This window comes from Pelophylax lessonae (assembly GCF_965119305.1).
Source record: "Pelophylax lessonae genome assembly, chromosome: 6".
Taxonomy (NCBI): Eukaryota; Metazoa; Chordata; class Amphibia; order Anura; family Ranidae; genus Pelophylax; species Pelophylax lessonae.
In genome coordinates, this window is record NC_138773.1 from 272,208,835 (window position 1) to 272,224,897 (window position 16,063).

The window sequence follows — 16,063 nt, forward strand, 5'->3', positions numbered from 1 at the left end:
TGGCGAGGTCCCATTTGAAATTTCCTATTACCCATCCTGTATCTGCTTTATAATTTTGTAAAACTTAAAAAAAAAACTTTAAAGTTCCAAAACATGTTGGAATAGTTACGTCAGTGGGATCTAGTTTGGGGGCTGGATTTTCACATCCCTTTACATGTATGACTCCCCTTGCATGGTTCACCTGTATATGTACTATATGGTCTTTTTTACCCATGTTTTGTAATGATATTTTATATGTGGAATAAATGCTTACATGTTAAACACTTCTACTACCTCATTCTGCCTTCAAAGTCCCATTGGGGGGTCTCCTTTTCGTGTTTTATATTTTTGTAAAACTGTGCCCATGATTATTCTATTTCTCAAGACCCATCTCTTTGGGGATAAGAAATTTAGAATGTGAGTTAAAATACAGTAAGAGTTTGTTTGTACTTGTGGTTAAGATACAGTAAAAACACCACAATTGGCTTTTTAACTGTCAATGGGGCCCTAAGCTGCTGCAGATTTTTCTTCCCTATCCTATTTGACAGACAGTACTGCTGCTGAATGCTCCATGCAAGTAAATGGGGCAGTACGTCCACGTAAGGGTTTCCACCTTATCCCTTAAAACCAGAACACACATTAATTACACAGGTTCTGAGGCTGATTAAGGTGGTAATCAAAATCACTTTTTTGCCTTATGTGCATTATATTAGCCTCAGAATCTGTGTAAATAATATGGGTTTGAAGGGATGAGGTGGCAACCCTAGTCCACGTGCATTTGCAGAGCAGCGGTATGCCATTTACAAGGTTAAAACAAAAAGTGAAGGTGATATATTGCCTTCTCATCGACTATCAAACGCTGTTGAAAAGTGATCTAGCCAAATATCAGACAGCCTAAGAAAGTGAGCTAGTCAATTCCAAATCCTTCCCCATCTGCTGGTTCTTACCGTGCATGCTGCTCAGATCTTTGCAGAGCACACCAGCTCTAATCAAGAGTATTTAAAAGACTGCTGGACATTCAAAATGTGCCTGATCAACAGTTTAATCTGTCTGCTTATGTTTCTGTCTGTTCTTGCAATGAATAATTCCGGCAAATGATTCAGATTGTCGTTGTACTCAGCTTGCCTGTGGTAATCCTGATTGTTGATTGGTCTATTGTCTCTGTTATTGTTAGTCATTGCTTTGTCTGTCTGGAACCTGGACTCTGTTTAGAATTTGTTTTTCTGCACCTGATATGACCATAAATCTGCTGATTCTGCTGTTGTCTGCTGTGTGATATGACTTGTAGTACCCTCCTAGGTAGGTGCTGGAGAGAGAGTATAGTTTTTGGATCCTGTCTGTTTACCAGAGGGATTGCAGGTAAATCTGTGTTGTTCTCTGCCTACCATAGAGCAGGATCTGCTAGTGAATTCTGCTCAATGTGCTCAGGTGCAACTCAGTCTGTCTGCAGAGTGTTTCACACTAGTCCAATAGGGAGGCATATTGGACAGTGGGAGGAAACCTGACGAATGAGTGCACAGGCGTTTAATACAGCCCTGGTGATTTGGCAGAGGAAAGTGCCTCTGTGCATGCTGGGATAATGTATAAGCAGGTGTGCTCGGGGTCTTTCATCTGGATAGCGGAGTCCCGGAGGGAGGGGGTGGCTGCCTCCCCCTCTGTAGAGGGGCCATGCGGCCTCAGGTAGTCGAACCGAGGGCCTAGAGAGAGTTAGAAATTAAATGAACCCAGAGGTCCTGTGGAGCTGACTGAGAGAGGAGACACTGAAGGATTGGATTCTGCAGTACAGTGCGTACAGATCTGTGTCAAGGGGCCTGACCTGAGCGGGGCCACCACTGCAGCTAGGAGAGTCAGTGGACGGGTGTCAGTAAAGGGGATGCTAATGAATATCCTGAAGAGAATGTAGATCACCAAGTCTATTCCTAGAAAAAGAGCAAGGAGACTTACCCCTTCCCTAATATGTGGCAGTATGGTTTAAGCAGTGTGACTGCTTCCACAAGCAACCTGGTGAGAGTTGTCCTTATCCAATGTACATAGTTCCAGTTGGAGTATCCCACTATTCCCTATCCATGCTCCACAACAAATACTAAAAACCAATACCCCTGGCCCAATAAGTCATCATACAGCAAGCCCTACGGGGAAAGTGCTAAAGACTATTGGTCTAAAGATTTAAGCTGGCCCTAGACGGATCAAACTCTATCTGGTCCATTGGTCAACAGAAGTTGTTTGTTAGATCAGCTATTGTCAAACAGACAAGGTGGAAACATTTTGACTGCAGTCGGTGATCAGTGTATTCTGACAGCGAGAGTCCCCCTGTTGGAATACAAGGTCCTGATTGGGGGAATCCTCCAGTGACCTCATTTTGTGTGGATGGAGAAATCTGTACCTTTTTTTTGTCATTCAAACAGATGGCTGAACAAAAAACGATTAACTATCAGTGGCGGCCGGTCTATTGAAGGCGCAGGGGCGCCGCCCCCCCATCCATGCGTCCGGCCCCCTAATCTGCATGCAGGGGCGCTGGACGAATGGAGCTTAATGGTTTTTTTTTTTTAACTCAACTGATTAGAGCCAGAGGCTCTAATAGGGTGATGCAAAGGGTGGAGCCGGGGCGCAAAGCAGTGCGCCCCGAGCCCACCCATTGTGTGACAATAGCGAATTAAAATTCGCTATTGCCCCACCGATCCTCCTCCTGGCCAATCAGGAAGCTCTTCCGATATGCACTTCCTGATTTGCCGCAAGGCAAACCCCATGCCATTGGCCGAGGAGGAGGCGGGAGGACTGGAGGAGACGCGCCGCCGGGACTGATGAGAAGCCGACGCCGGGACACTGATGAGGAGCCGCCCGCCGCCGCTGCTGCTCCAGGTAAGTAAGGGGGCACGCACGCTGATCTCTGCATTGGGGGCATGTATGCTGGTCACTGCATTCGGGGCATGCACGCTGATCTCTGCATTGGGGGCATGTATGCTGGTCACTGCATTGAAGGGGGCACGCACGCTGATCTCTGCATTGGGGGCATGTATGGTGGTCACTGCATTGGGGTCACACACGCTGATCTCTGCATTGGGGGCATGTATGCTGGTCACTGCATTGAAGTGGGCACGCACGCTGATCTCTGCATTGGGGGCATGTATGCTGGTCACTGCATTTAAGGGGGCACGCACGCTGATCTCTGCATTGGGGGCATGTACGCTGGTCACTGCATTAAAGGGGGCACGCACGCTGATCTCTGCATTGGGGGCATGTATGCTGGTCACTGCATTGGGGACATGTACACTGGTCACTGCATTGAAGGGGGCACGCACGCTGATCTCTGCATTTGGGGCATGTACGCTGGTCACTGCATTGAAAGGGGGCATGTATGCTGGTCACTGCATTGAAGGGGGCACGCACGCTGATCTCTGCATTGGGGGAATGTACGCTGGTCACTGCATTAAAAGGGGGCATGTACGCTGGTCACTGCATTGAAAGGGGGCATGTATGCTGGTCACTGCATTGAAAGGGGGCATGTACGCTGGTCACTGCATTGAAAGCGGGCATGTACACTGGTCACTGCATTGAAAGGGGGCATGTACGCTGGTCACTGCATTGAAAGGGGGCATGTACGCTGGTCACTGCATTGAAAGGTGGCATGTACGCTGGTCACTGCATTGAAAGGGGGCGTGTATGCTGGTCACTGCATTGAAAGGGGCATGTACGCTGGTCACTGCATTGAAAGGGGGCATGTATGCTGGTCACTGCATTGAAAGGGGGCATGTATGCTGGTCACTGCATTGAAAGGGGGCACGCTGGTCTCTCTGCATTGAAAGGGGGCACACTGGTCTCTTTGCATTGAAAGGGGGCACGCTGGTCACTCTGCATTGAAAGGGGGCATGCTGGTCTCTCTGCATTGAAAGGGGGCATGCTGGTCTCTCTGCATTGAAAGGGGGCACACTATACCTTATTTACTGAAAGCCCCTTTCACACTTTTGCGACCTCAAAGTCACGCAATTTTTTACAATGTTTTTTTGCCGCAAAGCAATGCCTATTACATTTTTCTGTTTGCGCCCCCCCAAAAATTTTGAGCACCAGCCGCCACTGTGAACTATCATCAGCTTTACATCACTTTAGCATCTACCTTATCATCTCTGATGACACAGTGGGGTTGATTTACTAAAACTGGAGCACACAATAAAACCTGGAAACTAATTGGTTACTTTGCAGACCTGCACCAGATTTTGCATTCTCCAGTTTTAGTAAATCAATCCCAGTGGGTCCACCAAACTCTGTGACAAAAATCATTGATGTATTCGAAACCTTAATATGTACAGCATCTTCTTTTAGTACATAGTTATTACGTAATTATCTTTGGGAATATGAAGAAAGCCAGTTGGAAGTACTGTACATGAGGCATCATATATGAATGGGATGTGTTTTTTGAAGAAAACTATTGTCATTTTATTGTTAGTCTTCTCTTTCACAAGCTTTTTAATCAATAGCAGTTTGAGGTCTCACAGTTGTTTTTTTTTTTTAGGGAGTAGTAAGAGGTAGGGACCCCTTTATATTATTTCATGCATTTTTCCTAAGTCATACAACAATTTTCTATTTATTTCTTGGAACTCTTTTTTAAATCAAATAATTAATGTACTTAGAAGCATATATGGTGAGAGAAGTTTAGATTGGTATGGCGTAAGCTAAACATGTGGGGGACAAAGAACTCCCTCCCAATAGCAATTCGCATTCAGTTCGCATTGATCAGTTACCAAGCAGCTGGGATGGTAGATGTGGTTTCTCAGTGGCTGCATATGTTCATGAATGAATCATATGGTCATGTACAACACCATCTGGAAATTTGACTTGAACCCAGAACAGCTTGATGATTCAGATTATCTTTATATATTGACAACAAATCTGACAACAATACAGCTGCTAGATAACTAACAATGCTTTGGAGTATGCAGGGCCCATTTTACCATTAGGCACAGTGGACCTATGTCTGTAGGCAGAAAGCTTTACTTTGAGTAAATATCAGCCACAAATTCTGTCATCAGAAGTACAGTGATCTCATTATTATACATTGTCACAAATTATAAAACTGATTAGGACTAGTAAAACAAAAACTATTTAGTGTAAAATAGGTGAACCTAGCAGGGGGCTGGTGCCAAAGGATATATTCCTACAGGCTGCAGTTGTGGAAATCCAGCACTGGGTGTATGAGCAGCCTAAAGCATTTGAGATCAGTTCCTTGTCAGTTTGAATGTGCAATAACTGTCTAGGATCCCATTCAACATATTCATTCCAAACACTGCAATGCACATCATTCAAAAATGCTTTGAAAACTGAATTTAAAAGCCAAAGACTAATGTCCATCCATAGTAGCTCTAAGTGAGACTTATTTGTCCATGCTTGTTATTGCAGTACTCTATATCATTGTAAGCCTGGTTGAGTGAGAACAAAAAGTGCTTAGCTTTTACTTATATTGTGCTCATTTTGCAGGTGAGTCATGAAAAGATCTGGGACTTGAATCGCTTCACTAAAGATCAAAGAAGAGCTCTAATAGAAAGCTGGACTCGGTATAGGAAAGATTTTGTCATGAAGGCACTTCTGACCATCGCTGAAGCCAGCTCTGTATATGAAGCAGAACTCATTTTAGCTAATGACAGGCTGCAGCAACAGCAGATTTGTACTGAACTTAAGGAAAAGGTAAGTCCCATATATTGCCCTACACCAAGTACAGTGACATACAAGGGTGGCCAACCCCAGATTTTCCCATTATGGAGGAACTACAACTCAGAGCTATACCCATGCTGCTTCAATACTTTGTCACTTTGATAGCATTCATAGCTGATATATTTTAGTGAAGTATGGTAAATAATGGGACAGAATTTAAATTTGTAAATGGCATGAGTCTAGTTTTATTACTGACATAATTTTCATGATACATAATGAGATCATCATGGTTCATGTGATCAGGTTGCCCCACCATTAGGTTCAGACTGGTCGAAGTAATGGAGTGGGTTGCATGTAATCCATAAAGGTGGACTTTTTATTAAGTCAGGAATATTGGAAAGGCTGAATTTTTAGTAAGGCAATTAGGCCCAGATATAGGACTTTAGGAAACGCAGGACAGCTTCATCCAAGCTGTATACTAATCCAACTTGCTTCACCTCCCTCTACAGTAATAGCAGTATTAGAGAATATAGTTAAAATGTGGAATTGTCTCCATACAGTAGCCTAAGCATTATCCCTCCCCCTCCCCATAAAAAGCTTTTGCATTTGTAAATATTAATTATTTTTAATACATGTTCCTTATTAACAGACAGTTACAATGGGATGGATGGATGTGGTAAAGCTTCACTCTGTGAAGAATATTCAATCAGGTGCAAGGAAAAAAACAAAAACAGCATTTTTCTTGCATGTTTGGATGATGGAAATTGACAGAGCTTTACCATATTAACTAAGTTCTGGGGAATATTAGTGCAACTGCACTTGCAAAGTGCACAGTCTATTTGCCTTCAGTAAATCAATCCTAGTGTGTTAGTAAGATGCATTAGAAAAGTGCTTGCTTGTGTAATTTTTTAGCACAGCTCATGTATCCTCCCCAACTGACATCATCTCAAAAAACTGAACAAAACACTGCCAACAGTGGGTTCCTTCGAGCATAGAGACTGGACAGAAAGGACAGCATGCATATATTAAAGAATGGCCATTGAGGAATCCTGTAAAAAGCATTTTTGTTTAATTCTAATATTATCAATAATATTTTAAATGAGGTGACTAATAAAAAGATGCTCCATAATGCATTTTCCTTCAAAACTTCTATTACTGTAAGGAGTGAGTGACAGAACCTTGTCTTGGTGTCTCCGCCAAGGACCACTCTTTTACTGCACAGAACCAACCCGGGAAAGAATTCTGTGTAAAATCACATAACATGGCAGCTTTGATCAGTACACTGGTGTAGACAGTTCATACAAATCATGATGTAAACATGGGCCTTGTCCAACACCTGGTTAAATCACAGTGACGGCACTAACCAATCAGAATGGATTTGAGGCCAGCCTCATTAACAGTTTTCAAAGTGCCATTTTAAGTATGCTGCATAAAATTATGTGATTTTAGAAATGCAGAAAATAATCCACTTTTTTGGACATTGATTATAGGTGACCAATGTGCTTAGACATGCTGCTGAATGTCAGCAGTTGCACCACTTTGCTGAAGCAATTGCAAGGGAGTTCTCTGCTCCTTGTCACTGCCCATGCAGCCATCCACTGTTCCCCCTTTCCAACCCTTCTTGAGTAACACCCAATTCACCTCCTATTGGCTGTTGCTGCAGAGAATAGGCTTTGAACACTGTGATAACATCACTGGGCTAGAAAAAAATGAAAATAAGGAGAAAGGAGGTATGTCAATTTTATCATAAGGGATATCAGAGAGGATTGTGGGTAACTATTACTTTGCATAGAGTTCAGCTCTGAACTCAGGGCAGATTTAAAAATCATTTAAACCAGTTATGAATGAATTATTCCTTCAAAGTAATTCTAGATACACACTACTGTGTAAAAGTTTAATGTAGGTGTGAAATAATGCTGTAAACTAAAGTAATTTGTAAAGTCAAATTTTTTTTTTAAATAACAAACATGTTAAACTTACCTCCTCTGTGCATTTGGTTTTGCACAGAGCAGCCTGGATCCTCCTCTTCTTGGGTCCCTCGTTGTTGCTCCTGGCTCCTCCCTCCTATCGAGTGCCCCCACAGCAAGCAACTTGCTATGGGGGCACCCGAGCTGAGCTGCAGCTCCATGTGTCCATTCAGACATGGAGCTGCCATTCAGCCCTGCCCCCTCTCTCCTGGTTGGTTAATTGACTTTGATTGACAGTCGTTGGAGCCAATAGCACTGCGGCTGTGTCACAGCCAATTAGGAGGGAGAGTCACTGGGGGCCGAGGGAACCGTGGACATCGCTGGAGAGAGATGGGGCTCAGGTAAGTATTAGGGGGTGCTGGGGAGGCTGCTACACCCAGAAGGTTTTTGCATTAAGATAAAAAACCTTCTGACTTTACAACTCCTTTAGGAATGCTTTCAGTATTAGAAGTGTTAATAGTTTTTTTTTTTTTCCAATTAACAAGATTGAAAGTAAATGAACAGAAGAGAAATCCAAATCAAATCAATATTTGGTGTGACCACCCTTTGCTTTCAATACAGCATCAATTCTTCTAGGCACACATGCACACAATGTTTGAAGGAATTCAGCATGTAGGTTGTTCCAAACATCTTGGAGAACTAACCACAGATCTTCTGTGGATGTAGGCTGCCCCAAATCCTTCTGTCTCTTCATGTAATCCCACACAGACTCGATGATGTTGAGATCAGGGCTCTGTGGAGGCCAAACTATCACTTCCTTGTTCTTCTTTACACTAAAGATATTGCCTAATTACATTGTCTGTATGTTTGGGGTCGTTGTCCTGCTGCAGAATAAATTTGCTGCTAATTGCACACCTCCTGGTGGTATGGCATGATGGGTGGATAAGTATCTGCCTGTATTTCTCAGCCTTGAGGACACCATTGATCCTGACCAAATCTCCAACACCATTTGCAGAAATGCAGCTTCAAACTTGCAAGGAACCTCCACCATGCTTCACTATTGCCTACAGACACTCATTATTGTACCAGTCTCCAGCCCTTCTTAAACAAACTGCCTCCTGCTACAACCAAAGATTTACAATTCTGACTCTTCAGTCCAGCGCACCTGCTGTAATTTTTCTACACCCCAGTTCTTATGTTTTCATGCATAGTTGAATCGCTTAGCCTTGTTTCCACGTCAGAGGCATCCATTTTTGGCTGCAATTCTTCCATGAAGATCACTTCTGGCCAGGCTTCTCCTGACAGTAGATGGGTGTAGGTCCCCCTGTTTTCTGCCAATTCTGTGTTGATGGCACTGCTGGACATCTACTGATGTCAAAGGGAAGTAAGCATGATGTGTCTTTCATCTGCTGCATTAAGTTTTCTTGGCCGACCACTGTGTCTACAGTCCTCAAAGTTGCCCATTTTTTTGTGCATCTTTAACTGAGGTTGAACAGCATATACTGAAACCCCAATCTTCTTTGAAATCTTTGCCACAGAGAGACCTTGCTGATGCAATATAACTACCTTGTGTCAGAGGCGTAACTAGAACCTTCAGGGCCCTGATGCAAAAAACCATGAAGGGCCCCCCAGACCCCTGGCCGGGGCCCTTACCTTCAAGCCCAGGGCTCTTCCCACTAATCCTGGGGCTCTTTACCCTCGTTGCATGGCCTTTTATTACGGTCCCACAGCAGGATTCTTTCACAAGTTCTGCAGTGGGCCCCCTTCCTGCAATCTTGTGGGCCCCCTTCCTGCAATCTTGGGGCCTCCCCACAGTGGTGCAATGCCAGGGTCCGGTCGCAAGTGTGACCTTTGCGATCCTGGAAGTTCACCCACTGGTTTGCTACCGGGCCCCCTGGAGCATGGGGCCCGGTAGCGATTGCAACCCCTGCAACCCCTGTAGTTACGCCCCTGCCTTGTGTCTTGTTGTTTTGCTTAGTCTTGCCATAGTATATGACCTGTGACATGAAACTATCTTCCACAACCTCACCTTCATAGCAATGAATTCTGGACTTTTAACAGATGTAGAGAAGAGATAGCTGCAGATTAACAGGTACAACTTATGTAGGAGGATTTGTTTCATCTTTGTTTATCACGTAAGGTTAGTCACTTCACAGGGTATATGTAAGGATTTACAACCACTTTAACTACAACGGAGAAAAGTGCTGTCTACGATAGGATAGTTGTCTAGGATCGCTGTCCACATCACAAGAAATATTTTGACAGGTAAGAATTATATCTACTTTAATTATATAATTAGGTGTTTGCCTGGAGTTCAGTTTCAAACACTCGGATATAACCTTACATTTTACAGAGCTACACAGCTTTTACTAATGTCTGCATTCAGTTATCACAAAACCTTTTTTTTTATGTAGTGGCAAAATAGGTTTGTGGCAATTTGGTTCCATGAGATAACATGTGATCTTAAATCTGCTGGGTAATATATACCCATTGTCAAGATGAATAAAAGACTGTGGGTGGTAACAAATGTACTTCTTGTGGAAGAGACAGGTGAGAGCTCTGAAACTTTGAAGTCATCACAAGCTTCTTTTGACATGACATTTTCTGTGATGTGAGAATAATCTTGCCGGCCTAGGCTTTCATTTTCTGTTCCCAGTACCAAATTACAAGAGGGCTTTTGTCACATAAAGTACAGACCTGAATGTAGAACCATTCTTTGTGAAGAAGCATTACATAGATGAACCTCTTCCGAGTAAAATAAACCTAGATCTCTTTAAAATTATAATCTCCAAAGTTTTATGTAAATTAATTTAATTCATTGTGTTAATTAAAGTAGAGCTCAAGTCGAGATACATTTTTCAAAAGGTAGGCTTCGGACGCAAATGCATTATTATATAAAAGTGGATATTTCTGCGCTAATATAATTATATAAAAAATTAGTATTGTAGGGTGAGCTGCTGCACAAAGGAATCACAGAAAAAACCCATAGTAGAAATTAAACGAAAATGTGCTGCGCTAGAAAATAGTGAATAATAAAATCACCAAAAAATACAAAAATTATATAATACAGAAAATATATATATCACTCTGTATGTGTGTCGGGATAAGGTAACCTGAAATTAATCAGTATTCCTTAAAAAAGTGAATTTCACCAATGTATATCAATAATCACATAAATCATAAATCATCCAGTGTAAAATATAATAGAGTGAAAAAATTAGGATAATAATTAAATTAAATCCCAATAAGGTCCATGCAAAAATTAGGAGAAAATCCAAGAAGGTGTGCCACAGGATCCCAAAGAGTGCATCCACGCAGTTCCTTGTAAGAATATAATAGACACCAACGTGTAAATCACCCAGGGAAAATCAGATGGCTGCTTACCAGAACGAGTAGGTCTCTCAAGCTAATGAGTAGACCACAGAAAGCTTAAGTGTAATGCCAAGGATGGCCACAGGATGTCTCCTTTAAATTCTCAATGGCGATGTCCACATAGTGGGAAACAAATTATGACAGGGACATAGTGTAACTCCGTATACAAGGCATTTATTAAAAAGTAAAAAGCAGATAAAACCACTCACATTTGCGATGTGAATTCAAGGCATCTAAAGGTTACAGGTACGCTGGAAACGAACGAACATCTCCCTCGCTGTTAGTATCTAGGTAGCCGGCTTGTTGGGGGCGTGGTCTCGTCACGTCTGGGTCACCCGACCGGTTTCGCTATAGGTTAGCGTCATCAGGGGTGTGACCATCAGACGTGACTCCACGCCTATATACCCCATATTCATAAGGCGGGCGGGGCCGCGCATGTCTCCAGGATATCTGTAAGGGAGGGCGGAAGTGAGCACCCTGGATGGCTTCTTGTGAGGGCGGAAATACATCACATGAAGGAGGGCGGAAGTAGAAGCCCTCAGCATTATATGAGTGAGAGCAAGAATGATGTCAGTGATAATGAAAAGAGGAAGAAAGACTTTTCAGCGTCTCCAGGACTATTTTATCCACTGCAGTTTATTTATTACAATGGATAGATATCGACCAGGTTACCAATTAATATTCATATGTTTATGGGATAACATAAATAATAATGTGACTAAATTAATAGTATATAAAAAATAGTGAAAAAATGTGTAGGAAGTAAATTGTGCACAACGCCATCTAGTGGATAAAAATAATTATGCAAACTAGTGAATCTTATAAGAAAAATTAATTCTGAGAGAAAACAAACGAGGTGCTTAGTCCCGATCTCATACAGATACAAATGGTATCAAAGATATAATTTGGAATTATAGCCTGGAGATGTTCGTTCCTTACATCAATCATATTATCAGTAATGTATTCCGTGATATCACCACATATTATTATCACATAAAATCAATAAAAGATTAATAAAAAATTTTTTTATTAAAAAACAAATAAAAACAAAGGAAAATAAGAAGGTCATATTAGCTATTATTAATAAAACTGTTTACGTCCCATTCAACATTTAAGCCGAATGGCACGTAAGACTTGAGACAATAAATCCATCGTGTTTCGGCCCTTGAAATTTCTCTCTTGGCATTGGAGCCTCTCCAATGAGGAGTATACTTGTCAATTGCTGTGAAAAAGGTATGTTTAGGGTTCTTATGATGGCATAAGCTATAATGTTTGGACACATTGTGTCCAGGGAAACCCTTTCTTATATTACCAACGTGTTCGCCAAGGCGAACCTGCAGGGCCCTGGTGGTACGGCCAACATACTGTTTCCCACATTTACATTGTAGCATGTATACAACATTTTTTGTGCTGCAGGTAATAAAGGAATTGATTGAGTATTCCCTTCCTGTCTGTGTGGAAAGAAACTTTTCAATCTTTCTTCCTTTAAAGCTATTTATAGCGCAGATGTTACATCTGCGGCACGGATAGTATCCTTTTAATTCAGCAAAGAAAGTGGGTTTTCTTGGGATTTCTATTACATTCTGGGCTATTTGATGTCTCAAGGATGGGACACCTCTGTAGACTACCACAGGTTGATCTGGTAAGGTTGGACCCAGAATGCGATCGTTTTTTAGCACAGGCCAATGTCTTTTAAGGATTTTTTTGATGAGGTAATGTTGGGTTGAAAAAGTGGTTAGAAATATGTCTTTGAATTTGTTCTGTTCCAAGACATCACGCCTCTTGGGAACCAATAGGGTGTTTCTATCCATATTAATTACCTCACTAAGGGTGTTATCAAGGGATTGTTCATCATAACCTCTATCAATGAATTTATTTCTTAAATCTGAGGCCTGTCTTATGAAATCCCTGTGGTGTGTACAGTTACGTTTTAAACGTAAAAATTGACTTTTAGGTACACCCGTAAGCCAAGCCTGGTGGTGACAGCTATCTTTGGGAATAAAACTATTTCTGTCCGTTTTTTTGAAGTGAGTCCTTGTGACCAAGGAGTTGTTAGATACTTCTAGATTGAGGTCTAGAAAGGTGATACTTGTAGAACTGCTATTATGTTCCAGCTTAATGCCTCTATCGTTAAGATTAAGGCCCAACATAAAACTGTCTAAGGAGGCGGAGTCGCCATCCCATAGGAGGAGGACGTCGTCGATGTACCTCCTCCACAGAACAAGTTGAGGGGGACGGTTACCAAAAACGACGTCCTCCTCCCATTTTGCCATAAACAGATTTGCAAGGCTGGGCGCAAATTTCGCGCCCATGGCGACTCCGCGATCCTGTAAATAATATGTGTGGTTGAACCAAAAAAAATTGTGTGTCATGGCAAACTCGAGTAATTGGAGCACAAAATTTCTTTGCTCTATTGGTATTGTACCATCCATCTCTAGAAAGTATTTGGCTGCCTCTAAACCATGGTGATGGGATATGATCGTATAGAGCGAATTCACGTCCGCTGTTGCCATTATGTATCCATCCCCCCAGGTCAAATCTTGCACCAGGTTTAGGACATGGGTGGTATCCTTTAAATAAGATGGCATCTTGGTAACCAGTGGCTGAAGAAATTCATCGATATATTTCCCGATACGGGAACATAGAGAATCTATGCCACTTATAATAGGGCGTCCTGGAGGTCTTAAAGGGTTTTTGTGTACTTTTGGTAAAAAGTAAATAACCGCTAGTCTTGGAGCTAAAGGGATGAGGAAAGTTTTTTCTTTCTTGTTAAGAATGCCTGTGTTATAGGCTCTATCGATAATGCCTTGGAGTTCTCTCTTATATTTGAATGTGGGATTATTTTTTAGAATTTTGTATGTGTCCCTGTCATCTAGAATCTTTTTCATTTCTGAAACATAGTCTTCTTTGTCCATAACAACCACCCCCCCGCCTTTATCAGCGGGACGGATGACAATGTTTTTGTCGTTACAAAGTTGTTGTAACCCTACTTGTAATGCGTCATTGGTTGGGGGTTTCTTAATACGTATTTTCTCAACATCTTTAATTACTAGGTCTCTGAAGACCTGGACCGAAGAGGAGGATCCTCCGGGGGGGTTGAAAAGTGAAGCGTTAGCTAGTGAAGTATGGATGTATCCATTATTGTTGTTGTTTAAGGTCGAACGGGTGGGATTTGTGATGAGGTATCTTTTGATATTCATTTTTCTTACATATTTTTGAACATCTATAAAGGTATTAAACTTGTTTAGAGTCTTCGGAGGTGCGAATTTTAGGCCTTTGTTGAGAACCAGTTTCTCTTCCTCCGAAAATACCTTTTTAGATAGATTAAAGATGCCTATATCCGTTATACCCGTCTTCTTTTTCGACCTGGTGCGCCTCCCCCCTCTGGTCCCTCTCTTTGTTCTGGATCTCTTTGGTAGGAATAATTTTCCCTGTGAAAATCCATAGGGTGTTGTTCTCTATTTTGATTGGAATTATATGTTTGAAAGGGAGGTCCTGAAGGTTGTGAAGGTCTCCTCGGTGAATAAAACGCTTCTGGGCGTGGTTCCCTATTACGGTACCAACCCTGATTGGGTGTATGTGTCGGATGTTGGGTAATGACCCTATTGACACTAGGAGTGTCAAAATCTTGATCCTCCAACGGCGCATACCGGTTGTAGGTGGAAATGGGTCCACCCCTTCTTGGTGTCCTATGATAATTTTCATTACGTGGGGTGAAATTTGAGTTGGAGAAATTCCCATTCCTTCCTTGGGGGGGTCTTGGTGAATACCAGTTATTAGAGGGGTGTCTTGGACCTTGATTACCCCAATTAGGGGGTGGTGGTCTCTGATAATTATGTTGGTTATTCTGAATGGGTCTATAATTGTTCCCAAATTTATTTGGGCGTGGGGCCCCTCCTCCTCCTCTATTTCCCTGTTGGTTTTGTCCTCTTAGGGGGGTGTTATTCCCTCTAATATTAGGGGGTTGATGTAATGGGGCAGTATTAGCAGGTAATTCCATGGGTTCTTCTTGATTAGAATCCCCCGCCACAGTGCTTTGTGGCCTGTTACTCTGCCACTTAAACACTGTGTTGTTCTTGTAATCAATGATGTCTCTATTAAACTTACGTTTTTTCTTATTTTTTTGGTCGTTACCCTCTTTCTCTAGGTGTTTTGAGAGGAGTTCTGATTTTTTCTTATATTCCTCACTGTCTTTTAGTTCAGTTAAGGAACTTTTTAGACTAACAATTTCAGTATCAATTTTAGTTAGTTTCAACTTTTTCCTAGATATCAAGAATTGAAGGAAATTAATCCCTGCTTCATTAAAATAAGTGAACCATTCATCAATATTCTCATCATTAGGCGGATTTACCTCCCACCTTAGACTTCGTGGGACCATTTTGTCAGTGACATAGCGTTCTAAAAAAGCTATGTCCCAACTGACATGTATCTCTGTTGTCATGAGATTCTTGAGTCTCATGAACTGGCCTCCGAGGTCGTCCACAATGTGTGGACTCCCATCAAAGACGCCATCTAAATCCAGAATTTGTTTACTACGGAATTCAAAAATATCCATGTTTAGTGAATAAAAGATTCCCTTTCTTCAAAAAACGTGAGTTAACGAAAAGCTGCAGAAAAGATTCTATGCAAAAAGACAATATAAAAGTGGATATTTCTGCGCTAATATAATTATATAAAAAATTAGTATTGTAGGGTGAGCTGCTGCACAAAGGAATCACAGAAAAAACCCATAGTAGAAATTAAACGAAAATGTGCTGCGCTAGAAAATAGTGAATAATAAAATCACCAAAAAATACAAAAATTATATAATACAGAAAATATATATATCACTCTGTATGTGTGTCGGGATAAGGTAACCTGAAATTAATCAGTATTCCTTAAAAAAGTGAATTTCACCAATGTATATCAATAATCACATAAATCATAAATCATCCAGTGTAAAATATAATAGAGTGAAAAAATTAGGATAATAATTAAATTAAATCCCAATAAGGTCCATGCAAAAATTAGGAGAAAATCCAAGAAGGTGTGCCACAGGATCCCAAAGAGTGCATCCACGCAGTTCCTTGTAAGAATATAATAGACACCAACGTGTAAATCACCCAGGGAAAATCAGATGGCTGCTTACCAGAACGAGTAGGTCTCTCAAGCTAATGAGTAGA

At 41.6% G+C, this 16,063-nt stretch overlaps 1 protein-coding gene across 1 annotated transcript in view; it reads left to right on the plus strand.

Moving 5' to 3' along the window:
* The window catches only part of CCDC148 (coiled-coil domain containing 148), a 396,666-nt gene that overhangs the window by 280,128 nt on the left and 100,475 nt on the right, over positions 1-16,063 (plus strand). The window contains 1 exon segment of the mRNA XM_082260329.1: positions 5,449-5,655. Within this exon segment, the coding sequence (XP_082116455.1) occupies positions 5,449-5,655 (207 nt within the window).